At 40.8% G+C, this 16168-nt stretch overlaps 2 protein-coding genes and 1 long non-coding RNA gene across 3 annotated transcripts; 2 read left to right on the top strand and 1 right to left on the bottom strand.

Annotated features, from left to right (window-relative positions):
* The first annotated feature begins 17 nt into the window (after nt 1-17).
* LOC112559992 (inositol-3-phosphate synthase 1-like) lies at nt 18-4179 on the top strand. Its single transcript, XM_025231529.1, has 7 exons — nt 18-215; nt 631-810; nt 954-1200; nt 1478-1728; nt 2021-2245; nt 2524-2694; nt 3087-4179. Exons 2-7 carry the CDS (start codon nt 655-657, stop codon nt 3756-3758), a joined length of 1722 nt encoding a protein of 573 aa, XP_025087314.1. The 5' UTR covers nt 18-215; nt 631-654; the 3' UTR covers nt 3759-4179.
* A 331-nt stretch (nt 4180-4510) lies between these two features.
* LOC112559993 lies at nt 4511-9037 on the bottom strand. Its single transcript, XM_025231531.1, has 6 exons — nt 8871-9037; nt 8348-8458; nt 7567-7730; nt 6842-6965; nt 6309-6455; nt 4511-5172 (listed from the first exon to the last, which is right to left on the bottom strand). The coding sequence occupies exons 2-6, from the start codon at nt 8406-8408 to the stop codon at nt 4871-4873; spliced, it is 798 nt and encodes a 265-aa protein (XP_025087316.1). The 5' UTR covers nt 8409-8458; nt 8871-9037; the 3' UTR covers nt 4511-4870.
* A 161-nt stretch (nt 9038-9198) lies between these two features.
* On the top strand, nt 9199-11108 carry LOC112559994. Its single transcript, XR_003098455.1, has 2 exons — nt 9199-10564; nt 10651-11108. It is a non-coding gene; the product is annotated as an uncharacterized LOC112559994 (long non-coding RNA).
* The last annotated feature ends 5060 nt before the right edge of the window (nt 11109-16168 follow it).

Here is a 16168-nt window from a genome sequence, read left to right as displayed (position 1 = left end):
GCTCATACGAAACAGAAATCAACGGTTCTTCGAGGAAACGACATATCTGGCTAAAAGCGAAGCGATCTACTATTGTCTCTAGTGTTCTACAATTCATCGTATAACCAAGCGAAATACAGTTTTTACCAATTCATTGATCGAAAAAAGAAAGACAACACCTAAGGTTTTATTGCAGCAAGCTTTCTTGAGTTGTCTCCCATATCTTGTCAACGAGGGTGAGCGCGCTCTTCGAGCTTTAAGGGAAGGAGTGGTGTTAACTGTGGCAGAGGCTGGAAGAGAGAGAGAGAAAAAATATCCAGTAGCAATACAGAATGAGTAAAACTTATTTTAACTAAGCGGCCTGGTGAGATTTTGGGAGAGTCCCTGAGAACGGAAAGATTTTTTAAAAATCAAACAATGTTGTGTGCTGTAACTTGTGGATATTCTAGAGGAAAAGGGCTACAACTACTTCAGTCTTTCAAAGTATACTCTATCTGAAACAACTGAAAATCAAATGTTGGTTCAGATTCTGGGATGACTTACCTGAACGGACTAATGGGATTATTATTGTTGTTATTGTTGCTGTTAGTTGTGGTGTCAGGTATAACTTTAAGTATAATGAGGTTTCAAACTTCAGCTCTTCCTGTGCAGATCGCAAAGACCAGTGTGACTACAATGGCTGTTCGTGTAAAAAGTGATAAAGTCCGCTACACTGACGCCTACATTGAAGCTGTATACGACTACAACACTACAGCTGTCGAGAAAGATGAGAATGGAGGTTACGTAGCAACGCCCCACAACACTCGCTTCACTTTCCGGACCAAACGGAAGGTGAGAAAAAATTTTTTTTTCCTTTCTCCACTCATCTCCATAAGTACCTTAATAAGCAGTTAGCGAAAAGACAGCTGATAGGAAATTAAAGATTCCTCACGAACCGCCTAGATTTTGATGTTTAACGAAATATTATGTTCAAGGTGCCCAAGCTGGGTGTCATGCTGGTGGGCTGGGGTGGCAACAACGGCTCCACCGTAACGGCAGCGGTGCTGGCCAACAGGCTCGGGCTGACGTGGAAGACGAAGGAGGGCCTGCAGTCGGCCAACTATTACGGCTCCATCACGCAGGCGGCCACCGTTTGTCTAGGCATGGGACCGGAAGGCGAGGTGCATGTGCCGCTCAAAAGCATGCTTCCCATGGTCCAGGCTAACGACATCGTCTTCGATGGTAAGTTTTTGCTGACGCAGTCGGTCACAATCCTGTACATCTCCCGCATAAGCAGGTATATATCAGGTACAGAGGTCATACAATGGTTATCATTGATTTTTACCGACATAATCAGCAACAATATTGAAGTCATCCTTCTTTATTGTAGTTAATGAATATGGTACCAACGAGAAATCATCTCTTCTCTGTTTGGAGTCGCAAAAAAATGGGGAACAATTTCAGATTTATTTGCCTATGGATGATCTTTTTACAACTATTAATTAATTCACTGCTGCAGGCTGGGACATTTCCTCCACCAACCTGGCTGATGCCATGGAGAGGGCCTGTGTTCTGGACTACGGGCTGCAAGAGCAGCTGCGCCCCTACATGCAGGACCTCAAGCCTCGCCCTTCCATTTACTGCCCCGACTTCATCGCGGCCAACCAGAAAGGGCGAGCAGACAATTTGCTGACCGGCACCAAGCAGGAGATGATGGAAAAGATCCGCTCTGACATCCGAGACTTTGTCAAGACCAGTGGTGTAGACAAGGTCAGTTCCTGAAAATAACGAGAAGTGTGTGTGTGTGCGCGTGTGTGGCTCACAGATTTCGATATTCTGAGAACTGTAGACATTCATCTTCTCTTGCTGATGTTTATATGTTCAGCGCTTAAAAAGAAATTAGTATATTTGGATTAAACGTTCGATTGTTGTTGCAAAGTTACACTTCATTTGAAAATTTTTTAAAAAGATATTCTTCAGTCTTGCACTCTTGTTACCTAGGTCACCGTGCTATCATGTGAAAGCTATTATATCTAAACTGAACTATGTTTTTGTTGTCCAGGTGATCGTACTGTGGACAGCCAACACCGAGCGGTTCTCCGACATCAGACCCGGGCTCAACGACACAGCCGCCAACCTGCTGGCGAGCATACGACGTAACGAGGCGGAGGTGTCTCCGTCCACCTTGTTTGCCGTAGCCAGCATCCTGGAGGGGGTGACCTACATCAACGGCTCCCCGCAAAACACCTTTGTGCCAGGCTGTATTGAACTCGCGCAGATGAAAAAGGTTAGTAGACAGCTGAAGTCAACGCCTTTCGGTATTTGGGGAATGGCTTTGGGTATTTGGGTTAGTGGACTAGATGGTATTTCTGTTGACAAGAGAAGGCATAGTGGGAGGGACGTGGAAGTGGGGAAGACGAACGATGAACAATCCATTGCTTTTTCTGAACCGTACTATGTACTTAACATTATCCAGCATGTTTCTGCAAAGTAAAAGCAACTTAGTAAACATATATATATATATATTTTAGCTGCTAACACCGATGTTCATGTCGTTATTCACAGGTGTTTATTGCTGGTGACGACTTCAAGTCTGGACAGACCAAGTTCAAATCAGTGCTGGTCGACTTCCTGGTCAGCGCTGGCATAAAACCCCGCTCCATCGTCAGCTACAACCATCTGGGTAACAACGACGGTATGAACCTGTCGGCCCCACAGACCTTCCGATCGAAAGAGGTGAGTTTCCCCAAAAGCTACTTCAGCTACGTGGGATGTTGCAAGTCTAGACTGAGGCCAGTAAGGGCAGTCCCTCAGGACTTGCACTTTTACATACTTCTGCATACGACTTTCGTAGGCTGAGCTAACAAGCTAAAGCTAAAGCTTGACGTTGATCGACTGTGTATAAGTGAGTGTTGTTTACAATGAGAACAGTTTACTCCATTAAATTTCGAGATATCGTGTTTTATGTGACATTAATACAAAAATGAATGAAACTAAAAAAAAAATTGTTTTTCAAATTTCAAATGTCAATGACTTTAGAAAGAGTGAGGTAGGTTCTCCTTCCATGCTCTCACGAAATCAATCATTTTCCCCCGTTCATAGAATGGTTGCCATACATCATGTTGCAGATCTCCAAGTCCAACGTTGTAGACGATATGGTGGAGTCCAACCCACTGCTGTACCAGAAGGGCGAGAAGCCTGACCACTGTGTGGTCATCAAGTACGTGCCCTATGTGGGCGATTCCAAGCGCGCGCTGGACGAATACACGTCAGAGATCATGATGGGCGGCCGCAACACCATCGTGGTGCACAACACGTGCGAGGACTCGCTGCTGGCCGCACCCATCATCTTGGACCTGGTCATCATGGCCGAGCTGTGCGAGCGTATTTCCTACAAGGTGGAGGGCGAACCCGAGTTCCACCGCTTCCACTGCGTGCTCTCCATCTTGTCCTTCCTCTGCAAGGCGCCCCTCGTCCCCGAGGGCTCGCCGGTCATCAACGCGCTCTTCCGACAGCGGGCATGCATCGAGAACATCCTGCGCGCCTGCGTAGGGCTGGCGCCGGTGAACCACATGCTGCTGGAGTTCAAGACAGAGAAGGTTGGCGAGGTACCGCTTGTGAAAACGAAAACGGAAGTCGGCGAGACCAAGACGAACCTCTCTGAGCACATTATGGAGGGACTGAAGAAGAAAGAGCTGGCCAAGAACAGCCAGAAGGCTTTCATCAGCGGGGCACCCGACCTGCAGAACGGGCAAGCCCTCTCAGTGATTTTACAGAGCGACAACATGATGCATCGTTGACGAAAAAATCTTTCATTTTCTTCAGCTGCGTTAATATCTACACACATACATTCCTGTCAAAAGTCGCATTGCTTAACTGTAAATTAAGAGTGATCTGTGATCTCCTTGACATCGCACTGAAGAAAAGGGGCTCTAAGGACAGGAATAAACTATTTTTTTCATCGCCGGGGCCACTGACCAGCACTGTCGATGACTTTGCAAAATGATGAAATGAATCGTCCTCACAAAAGGCCATTACATTTTTATCAACAGTATTACATCTTCAAATTTTTACTTTTGAAAATAACTGTGTTGGGATGCAAAAACTGCTGTACACTGAAGTCCCACAATCAACAGAAGTGGATCTGAAGCTTTAGAGAGGTGTTGTGCCTGAATTTATCATTTTTTGTACGTCATGAAATAAAAAATATTTTGTACATAATACTACAGAAGCTGGGTCATATATGCGTGCGTGTATACAAGAGAGAATACAAAATGCTCGTATTTCTCTCAGCCCCAATGTCTTGTCGATAACGCCTCCGTGTTTGTTTGTTTGTTATCCTTTTTGAAGTACTGGAAACATGTTGTAAATACGCACATAGTTGTAATTATAAAAGTGCGACCCTATGCTCCTCAAAAGGAGCAACAAGGAACAAACTACTACTTGTAAAAGTACCGTAAGCATGCTACTACAAGAGTTCACGAGGAAGAAAGAAGCCAAAATTAGACACAATAACAAAAAATAAAAAATAAAATCACTTTCTCGCAAAGCCGAGAGAGACAACAAAGATTTATATATAAAGAGGTCAAAGTAAATAGCATCATATAATGTCGACATAAATTTTTCAAAAAGTATATATCTCGTGCACGTCGTTGATTGAAAGAACGTCGATAGCCGTTTATAGATTACAGCTTTTGTATGCGTCCGTTAAAAGACGAAAAAGTCTTTTTTTTAAGTTTTTCTTTTCAGTTTCACAAATTGTCACATCTGTCGCCTCCAATATTTCTGGTAGGATGAACAAGGTATTCCTTACGATCACCCATCCCTTACGATCCTCGTCCATATCGTAGTGTTGCCACGTCTTGAGGATTTACACATCTTTACACAGCGCTGGACAGGTCAGGCGGTCCACTCAGGTCAAATTCTTGATCCGATCCAGACCAGGCTCTCTCCCAGTTGTGGATGGACGCATCATTGCTGACACCTCCAAGGTTTTCCTGCGGTACAGGAAGCGGGTCTCACGTGATACGGCGCCAGCACCGTGCGATGCCACGTGCGTGAAAACACCGCATGCAGCGCAACACGCGACGCTCAGCAGGATGAGACCGCAGGGCAGCGTGTCTACCGCCATAAAGTTGCCTTCATCGTCCCTCAAGGGCCCTTTCCATAGGGCGTGGTACTGGCCCACTCCACTGCCCATGACGAAGAAGCAACCTGTCTCCAGCCCCGATGGAGCGAAAAAAAAAAGATTGGCAACATTGCATGCACACATATTTTGAGCAGTGTAAGCGAACCGACCTATCATGCAACTAGACCCTAGAATGTGCATCTGAGCGAAAGTCATTGAGGATTTCTCTACCAATTTAATGAACAAAGCAATGTGCGTTCGCGCCTCCTTCAATGAACGTTCCTGACCAGTGCAAGTCCCCTTTATTTACATGTAGAACAAGAATTATGATAATCCCTGAGGAACAAACACAATAAATATGTATGCAAGTTTATGAATATGGCAACACAATTTAGAAACTACGCATAAAATATAAACATGAACTAACTTACCCCTTGAAATGAAAGCAGCTACAACACGTTGAGGTGTTAAGGGGAATTAACTCTGAATAATTTATAGAGTTATTTCCTCTTTCATTCGCGTTTTATTCTTTTAATCATAAACTTCACTATTAGGTTTTTATAAGTCCTTGTTCTCACAGAATGCAAAAATGACAGAGAGAAAACAATTTTTCCAAACGCAACCCTTCAAACCCGTTCATCAGCTTTTTTTTTTTTTGCTTTTTTTTTCTTTTTTTTTTTTTTTTTTTTTTTTTTCTTTGATATATTTATATCTAAGTTATGAGTTAGGGCATCAGTTGTGAGCGGGAATTGATTATGGTTCGTTAGAAATGTCGTGGAAAAGTATGCCAAAGACTTATGCTGGGATGTGCATATTTATTTGTCCTAACTAGGGATAATACATATCAGCTGGATGATTAAACCGAATGAGTAATTTTTAAGCAGTGATCTGGATACAAAACCTCACTAGGAGCTATGTAAATAACTGAAAGCAAGCATTCAGCTAAACTGCCTCTGACTGCATCTCAATATGGCATAAACTTTCTTACGCCTACTTGACGTACTGAAGAATGCATTGGACCATGCATTACGCTGATTACATTCAATATTTAAATATTAAAAAAAAACAATCGATGAAAGCAAAATCGATTGATAAAGGGATGTAGCTCTTCAAACCTTCAGCTTCAAATTTCCTAGCACCATGTTACGTGCCTGCCCGAAAGATCATCTAGCAGTCAGACAGGTGAATACCGAACAGAGATACAAAGGCCAAGAGACGTTACCTGCGGCCCCTATGATGATCATGGACGTGTTTTGGATACCTTGACTGCGCTGTGACATCGCTGTGTTCAGTAGCTGCATGATTATATTGACAAACACCAGACATATGCCAGCCGCGAGGAGTAATTGCACAACAAAAACCCATATACCTGCCACACAAAAACATTCCTATGAGCTGTAAAAGGAATCAAAAGTTCATCAGTAAATGTCTTTTATGGTGCCTCTCTCTTCCTCTCTCACACGCTTTTATTCACGGCGGCGTTGTAGTAGTAGGTGGTGGTGGTTGGTGGTGTGTGCAAAATCTGAGCTCGCGTGCAAACGCACGTGAATGATCGAATGAGTGAGCAATAGTGTGTGAATTTGGATGATGATGATGATGATGATGATGATGATGATGATGATGAATGATAATAAGAAGAAGAAGAAGAAGAAGAAGAAGAAGAAGAAGAAGAAGAAGAAGAATTATTCAATACGTGGATCGTAAATTACACTTGCAGCATTTCTGCATCTGTCTCGTGCAAGGAACTCTTCTTACCCAAATGAAACTCTAGCGTCGACGTTTTCTCTTCGGAATCAAAGCAAATAATCTCCGACTCTGAGCACTTGCCCAGATCCCACAGCTTATAGACTGTGGTGCTGTACGCCTCGTCAGTCGTTTCCTACACAGAATGAATATGTCTGGTTCCGTCTTCATTGGCACTTTACATGTATCTTCTGCCTCTCTTACTTAACAGCTTCTAGATGTTTGTATTCCTAGCTGTTCTTCGTTTACACTTCAGTTGTTGTTAATAAATAGTTTTTATTACATAATTTGCAAGAGTAATATAATAAAACAAGACAGTTCATGACTAACAGCTGAGAACTTAGCAAGAGGCTAAGTGTTGGTCTTGGCAGACAGAAAGGAAACCACCTGAACATGTCCATGGCTTCATCAAGGACGTGTATAGTTGGACTGCTGTCTGTCTGCCAAGACCAACGCTTAACCTCTTGCGAAGTTCTCTGCTATTAGTCTCGGTGAGCCGTAACAAAGAATGTGAATAAACCGGAAGCTATGTCGTCTAAAACCTCGTTTTAGCAGTTTACTGGGAAAAAAATGTCTGCCAGCAGTCCAGGGATATTAGTTCGTGGCTTGGTTCACTGTAGCCAGAGGGCGAGGATGCTAAATAAAGTACATCTACCTGGTAGAATCCCTATTGTATCCCTATTCATGTGTATTTCTATAAAAATGCAAACGAGCAAGTTTGTAAACAAATGCCTTACAGTGTTCTTCTCGTAAACTTCGAACCAGCCTGGCCCGATCATAGCGCAGAGGGATAGCCCCAAAGCGACTGTAGCAAAGAACAGGGTCACAAAGTGAAGTGTATCACTTTTCGTCATCGGTCCCGCAAGATCCTCGCGTTCCAGTTGATAAGACAGTCGCGTGTCTGCACACAGACATCATGGCCAACACTTTACACTTCCGCTGACGTGTCTTCAGTCAGTGTGTTTGTATTTTGTTTCTGGCTGCTTCGTTTTTTGTTGAAGTTTTAATTGAGTGCCTGGGTTGCATATTGTGTGTCTGCTTGTATTTAATTTGTTATGGGAGTCGATTGGGGTTAAAAAGGTTAAAGGTTCACCAACACAGCAGTGGAATTTGAAGCAGCATTTTCAGTAACCCCTTTTAGGTTTACCTTAATTGATAGATCTCCACAAGGATATATATGTCAACCACCAAGCGATTCTCAGGTAAAGATGGTGTAATGAATTTAAGGCCTCTTATACAAATAATTGCGAAATGTGAGCAGCATGAGTACCATCGTATTTCTGGCAGTGAATTCTATACGCTTTTGTCTTCTCTCATTCACCACCCTCACATTCACACTCACACACAGGCACAGCTATTACCAACCTCATGTTCCACAAGTATTCTTGCAAAGGATTGGGGATCACGCACAGACAAACACAGAGATAGACAAACAAATAAAAGATAACAGGCAAACGCCACCTTTCACTCTATCCTAGCTCATGGCAAAGCCTATCCAGTGACTGGACATTTGAGTACCTCTTCGCACGGTTCGCACGCTTTGCTTGCGTACGGATCCTGTAGAGCTTGGTTTCTCCATTGTGTGTGTTCGTCAGCGGATGCCCTGCAGGCCTCAAAAAAAAAAGCTCGCTGAAACATCATCACAGAAAAAAAATGCTCATTCTGAGAAAACACGTGACAACGAGTGTTACCTTCTGAGAAATAGCAACAGCTGAGGAGATGCCCTTCTATAAATTCCAGAAACTAGAACCCAGATTTATATCCTAGTAATGTCAGTACACATACAATCGTTTTTACCACAAACATGTTAATCTGGCAATTACAAGGGTCATTTAGGTCATAAGGGTTTCAAAGGTCATAACATCAGTTGAGCTCCGATGCCCTCTAGATGGGGTGCTTGCGCGCGCAAGTGACTTATCTCAGCATCTTCTTCAGGTCGTTGCCCTGATTAATTATGTCGTTCATTGGCGTGTAATCAAGGTCGCAGCGACTGAAACGAGACCAATCCAGTTGACGCTTGGTTTCAAAACAAATACTTTACCTCAGCAGCGAGCTCTGCGCCTGTAATCCAACCCGATTTCCTTCACTGTGTGCCGCGGCTCACGATGTATTCCTTCACGGTGGGACTACATGCCTGGAGTGTTGCCATCGAATTTAGCCATAACAGGAAACCAACTGACTGACAGGAGCTCACCCGACACAGACCTTTCAATCGAAGATGACGCAGGGAGGGGAAAAAATGCTGTCGTCAAATCTTTCCTGCGTCACGACTTACGTCAGCGTGTAGTTGGAGAAAATGCACTGCTTCACACCCTCGCGCCTTCTCCCAGTGATGTCCTTACAAGAATTACAATGGGACAATGCAGTAAAGGCATCGGTAGCCACGCAGTTTACAGAGCACTGATGATCTAGTATCGCAAAAAAAATATATAATAAATATAAAAAATAATAATAAAAATAATAATAAAATACACAACAAAGTTTTTTGTGACACTTTCGAGTCGCGAATAGACAGTTTTGTGATGTGAGATTCCGCCCGTCCCAAACTTTTAATTTTAAAATTGCTCTTTTATGATCACTTTTATTTCTTCGGTAGTCTAAATTCAGAGTAAACAGCAGATCTTGATATTGTAATTGTCAAGTTTTGTTTTTCTGTCTCAGAACTATTGTGAAACATTTACTTCATCATTTGTGAATGCATTTTCAGATAAAAGTGTTGACAAATTTTTATTAGCATGACTAATTTGCACTGCAAATTACGGACTGTCTCATCCTGACGGTGCACTTGTTAGCGCGGTGCCTCCATCAGGCGCGGGGCCTTAGGCAGTTGCCAATTCTCACCACCCTACATCCCATCAGCGCCTGCTCTCATTAGTGACATCACCTACAAAAGCCAAAAACAAAAAACAACAAAAAACAAACAAACAAGAAACAAAACAAAACCTTTTTGTACTGTTACATTTGGTAGTTCTTAATATATACAGTGTATATATGATCCGGGGAGACTAAGCAAATAAGACATTTCCAATCACTTTTCTGGAATCATATTAGTGCGATGTATCCATAATTTTTCATGCTGACCTGTGATTTGATGAGGATAATAATAATAGAAAGTACAAGCGTTAACTTTCTGTGACAACACTTATTCAATACCTCATTGCCACAACAAAATCGAGTTTGCACCCTTGCTACTCACATTCGAAATTATGTTGTCGCCGCTTGTTCTGCGTTCAATTTCTTCCTCTCAATTTAATCTGGAGCCAATGATAATGTCTTAAAACCTAGGAGGTAAACATTTAAAATTAACATGCAACCTACATCTGCTAAATACAGCCGACGACCGTGCTGCATTAGAAACAAATATTCCTACCAAATTTGATGAGGATTAGGCATAGAGCGTACATTGGATCACATATCAACGGTCTTACCCCATCCACGCTGCTTTATTTATAAGATCTTGACTTCTGTTTATATTTCTATAAGCTTTTCACCATGACTTAGCCTACTGTTTCTGGTACTGGTCCTCGGCACCTCTCTGAACTCTATCCCATCTAAACGCATGCATGACTTCTTCGTGCATCTTCGAACCCAAGCTTCTTCGTGTACCACTAGAACAAAGACGTATGGACAGAGGTCCTTCTCCTACCAAGCCTCCCATCAGCTTGGAACAGATTACTCATCAGCCTTCATCATTCTGATTCTCTTACCCCCTTTAAATACAAACTTAAGATGCATGTTTTCAGAACAGTCCTGTCCATGTCCTAACCACGAGCATGCATCATGTGTCTGGATTTGTGCATGAGCAGGTGTGTCCGTTCTAGGTGAGCGTGTCTGGTACATGCGAATAATGGTGCATGGTTGTTAGCGATCCAATTGATCCGATTGGTCTGTGTATTATTTCTATAAAGCACTCTGAGCAAATCACTGGAAAAGTGGTATATAAATGTTCATTATTATTCTTTAGAATGTTTATACATCGGTTTGCCTGGATTGACAGGTAAAGGTGAATTAACAGCACTGATTCAAACAAATTACTCCTCCCAATTTTAGAAATTTAAACCACCACCAAAAGGTCCACAAAGCTTCATATCTGATACATGAAAAAAAACCCAAATTGTTTTGATCATCCTTTTTTATTTTTTTTTAAAAATTTGATTCGTAAAGATACACTAAAGAATTAAACTTGTTTTTACAATGACAGCATTTAAAAAAAAAATTGAATCAAATGATATGCTTTCAATATTTTCAGATCAGGCTTAGTAAGAAAAAAACAACCAAAGAAAACCAAAACAAACTGGACCAGTGCAATCTTGAATGCATTGTTCTTTAAAAGTGAATATTTCCATACACCTTATAAACAGACAAAACAGTTTGCAGATGTTGAATGCATGGGTTGTACCATGTCGTCAAGAATGAAAAAAACTGCACAGGATAGTCATTTCCTTTTTAAAAGAAAATGAAATCTGCAAGTGCCAGATCTTTAAATGAGGTTCTTGGTTGTTTCTTTGACTTAAGATCTGTGCTTGTGATGGAAATGAGATAAGTATGTTTACAGTAACATGAGAATTCTTAATGTGTGTGTATATACATACACTGGTTCCAATCTGCTGATCTGAGGCAAGTACATTACTATACTATCTGACCCCCATTAAAAGGCAATAAAACCTCAGGCATTTTACATACTATCCTTGGGGTGGGGGAGAATACACATAGCACATATACATACACACTGCTAGGAAAATAAATAGCCAATAAAGATTTGAAAATATTATCCCAACAGTCATGCATTCAAGTAGAACCTTCCAATCTTGATGTGACAGAACAAGTCTACCTTTACTCTTTAAAAAATGTGGGCAAAAAGGGCTCTTTAAATCTTAAGACATTTCTACCATTTGGTGCACTTTTATCAGTAATACTGAGCTTCTAGCGTTCTTGTTTCTTATTAAACAGTCCAAACAATTGTATTCACAGATCACAAACAGCAAGACTTTAATTGCACCCTCTCTGAAGATGGAAAGGGAGGATTATGAGAAAGCTGAATACTTGTTTTTTTTTAAAAAGTTCCAGATCAGCAAATGCTACCTATTTATACATCTCTGTAACTCATAATCTGTATACCAGCAATTTACAATTTTCTGTTGGTGACTTTGCCACCTTACCATTATGCTACCAGGTCTCCCTGACTTGCAAATGTCTTTCAGTATTTTAAAAAATAAAAGGCTGATTATAAAGGAGTGAAGTTCCAACTTAAACAAAAATAATAAAATATTATCGCTACTCCCTTGCTCTGTGAGCACACGTGACAACCCCCAGTTAGTTGCAAACAACCTTATGTAAAACTTGGAAAACATTTTGGAACAATACAGGACTAAACTTTCAGATTAAGATACATTGCATATTCAAATTCAAGTGACAAACTGACAGACTGCAAGAAGAAAACCCTTTAAAGAAAAAATAAACAAACAAAAGAAAGGAAAAAATATCCCTATATCATAAAAATAATCTGCTTGATTTCAGTCTCAACTCACTGAATAATGACCCCTGAGCTTACACTGCAAACATAGTAATGAATAATTTCATTATCCAACTGCACCACAAGCAACCAATGCTACCATCCTTAAACATTTATTCCAATGATGATAATCAAATAATATACCTCTGTTAATTTCAATAAATTCTACAAGCACTGACAAGAGAGTAGAGGTATTTAAAAATGTGAACAATCAGCACCTCATAAGTGTGATAGTATCTATTTAAGTTAGTACGCACTGACTTACAAAGAAACACTACACATTATTTTTGAACAGAATAAAAAAGGAATATTATGTAGTTTCAACAAAAAATGCAAAAACATTTTTACGTGAGCCACAGCTTCATTATAATATCAGCCTTAGTGTTTCATTAGTATATAAAAATGGGATAAAATGTTAATACAAAAGTGAAAAAAGGTTAAATCTAAAAAACTTATTGTTTCCATTGATGAACCTATTTCTGTAGTATAGGCTCAAATGAAAGGAGTTGCAATCTTTATTACAGAAGAACTGTGAGTAAAATATTTGTTTCAACACAAAAAAAGTAATGGACAAAAGTTAAGTTTGGAGCACACAGCCGTTCATACTAAATCTTCACAATTCCTTAAATCAACTTCAAATTTTTTAAAATCTTGTAAGCCTCTTTCTCCAAGGTACATGGATGGCATGAATTTACAAATGATTGCAAGAATAGATAACTTTGTCATGGGTTAACTTGTTCTCTAGAAAACAAAGACAAAAAAACCCAATTTGATTTAGAGGCTTTTAGAAGCTAACACTTGTCAGCCACCAGCTGAATAATGCATGAATTTCAATGGTTCGAATGCTACCGGAGGAGCATTTGCTATACACAGTGTAGTGAGAAAAAATAACATATTCTGCATCTTAAGCCTTAAAGAAGTTGAACACAGAATTGAGCACTTAGCAACAAGCATAAATAAAATACTACTTTTTTTACAGGACTTAAAATCTTCTGAGATTTCTATCATGTCAGCGTAGTTTAATTATGTCCTTACAATAAGCACAAAATGTGTTAAAATAAAAGGGAGGGAGGTTCCTTCAGACAGTAATGTTACTAAGATCAGGCATGCAACTGTATCAAGAACAGGGACCTGCTAAATGTTCAGTAACAAAAAATGCCAAAGGTGTCAGTCTGACACTGGAATGATACTGATCCCCCCCCCCCACAAAAAAAAAATTCACATAAGCCCTGTACAGCCACTGCTGCATTTATGTTCATGGCCAGTTGCCCACAATACTGTAGTCCTCAAACGTGTAATCTGTCATCAACAACTGATAAAGCCAGAGGAACATCTCTGGACTTATTTTTAGAGTTTTGACTACACAGGTGACAAAAGCTGTGTGCGTCCGACTACATTGCTCTGCTGAAACAGTTAAGTTAATCTGTCAAGCGATAACTGCATGTTGTTTTAGGAAATGAGATATGAGAGGTTAACAGAACTACCTGCTACTGAAAATACACTGTTTAATAACTAAAAAGACCAGAACTGAAAAGAAACACTGCATATGTGACAGCAGAAACCTAAAGTAGCTTACTTACTTTGCATCATGTAGTGCCAGACAGGAAGGCCTGTAGTTTACGAAGCTTTGGCGTATTATGTATTTCTTAGTAGCTGCCTTTAGTATCATTTCCCACAACATATCCAAGCTAGCTATGACTAAACAATTAACGGTAGATTTTCATTCATTATTTCTGTCAAGGTTCACGTTTATATAGTAGGTTGTGAAAACTTGGGGTAGTGGGTAAGAACAAGTTTCAGTGTCCATTAACTGCACACATCCTATTTTAGTCCACTCACAACACCATCATGCCTTGCAGCTAGGCCCATTAGGTAACATGTTTGTTAGCCTATTCCATTCAAAGAGCAAACTTGGAAATGTCAAGGAGAGCTAGAGGAGAGTTTCTTCAAAACGCGTTTTGGTTTCTTGTGCTTCTCGCAAAATATTGTTCGCCCGGCAACGTCTCTAAATTTTTCAGCTTGTAGACTGCACAGCATACACAAGAGGGAAGAAGCAACGGCGGATAGAACGAGAGCTTCGAGTATATCGCGAGAGAGGCCCGCGCGAAAGAGGCATTACTATACGGTTCCGACAGGAACAAGAGTGTCAGAGCAGTAACAAAATAGACACATACTGAAGTTAAAAAGCTGTGGACACTCGACTCATTGCCAACTTATGAACTTGATGCGTCACAAGTTCAGCAAATGACAAACAAGATTCAGTGGTGAGGCCAGTAAGAATCACTCACATGTTTGCACCGACAGAGGTATGCGGCACCATCATGAATCTCTGAGGTAAACTCGTCCATGGCAACGGTTTAGAGTCAAGAGGCTAACATATTGTGAGACTACAAATGATCTGCTTCTCTCCTTTCGTTGTACAGCAAGGCATGACTCCACCCATTCATCAACCACCGTTCGATTCTTTGAGATCTACAATGAAAGCATAAACAAAAATAGGCACCCTCAAGAGGGACAACAACTGCACCCTCAACTAGCAGAAAGTCTCTAATCAATATACATGTCTTCAGTTCTCCGATTGGATAGTTTTTTTAAATACGCCTAAAAATCTACAGAGAACCACGTTAATAGACTCTCTAAGGAAATGAAGAAAAAAAGTCTTAACCTGGAGCCCTCGAACTCACCCATAAAAAAAGGAACAGAAAAAACAAATGATCAAGAAATGGTATGTTGGTATGACCAACATGCTAAAAAGCATGCAGGATGTGCACACATCACTCGGTGAAAGAAATATCTTACACAAGGGGAACCTCTATATCAATGTCTGCCTCAAAGCTATTCCGTCACCCAAAAACATATGGCATGATTATTAGTTTACTGTGCATGCAAAACCCAATGAAACTCCTTCCCCACTTCCATATCGCCACCTCTCACAATAAAAATCCTTACAAAGCAACTGAAATGTCCCCTCCTAACATTACTACTACAACAATCCACACAAAGCAAGTCCTTTTGTCCACCTTCCCTCCCATTTTCCGGTTTTGCTAACTAACCCTATTCCTATTCCTTTGCAAAACACAATACTCCAGTCCTGTTACTTGTTCCTCTTTAATGTTTATGTTTGTCTTAGCCTCATCAGTACGCTTGTTTATATAAGATAGCCCATCTCACCTTTTAGATCTGAAGGTCTGTGACAACTAGGTTCATCCTCGATGTTGCATAGGTGATTGGTAGCTCGACATATAGGAAGTGGGTTTAAATAACCTGTCACCCAACTAGGAAATCAGTTAGTACTGACTTAAACGTGTCTGCCCACTGAAGTCAACGCCTGCTATAATACCTGCAGAATAAAGATGACAAAAGACAAATCATGTAACAGTGGCCGAGTAATGAAAATATGCAGCAAAATTTGACCATAAGTGTTACGCCTTCTCTCTTTTTTATGAGGAATCCTATCTTAATACATTTGACGCACTGATTCATTCTTGTCAACCATCGCACGATTGGGACAGAAATAATGAGTTAAAAATAAAGTGGAAGAAAAAGGAAAAAAACGCAAAGCAAATAATGAGGGGATAAAAAAAATGTTCTTATCCTTGTAACAGAAATGCTGTCATCAAAACAAGTAGGAAATGCTTCGACATTCTTTGCCCGCTAATCCACGCAGCAGGCACAAAAGTATTTCTGTGGAAACCATTGATATATGTAACTCCCTCCCAGGATGCTTGCAACAGCAAAAGGGTAGCACTGCGACAACATCTTCCTCTCCACGCCTTAAGTCGTGTCACGGAAGTTGGCTGCCGTGTCATCAGCCAGGTCGCGACAAT

Source organism: Pomacea canaliculata, linkage group LG3 (genome assembly GCF_003073045.1).
Source record: "Pomacea canaliculata isolate SZHN2017 linkage group LG3, ASM307304v1, whole genome shotgun sequence".
Taxonomy (NCBI): Eukaryota; Metazoa; Mollusca; class Gastropoda; order Architaenioglossa; family Ampullariidae; genus Pomacea; species Pomacea canaliculata.
This window is presented reverse-complemented; position numbering and strand designations above follow the sequence as displayed.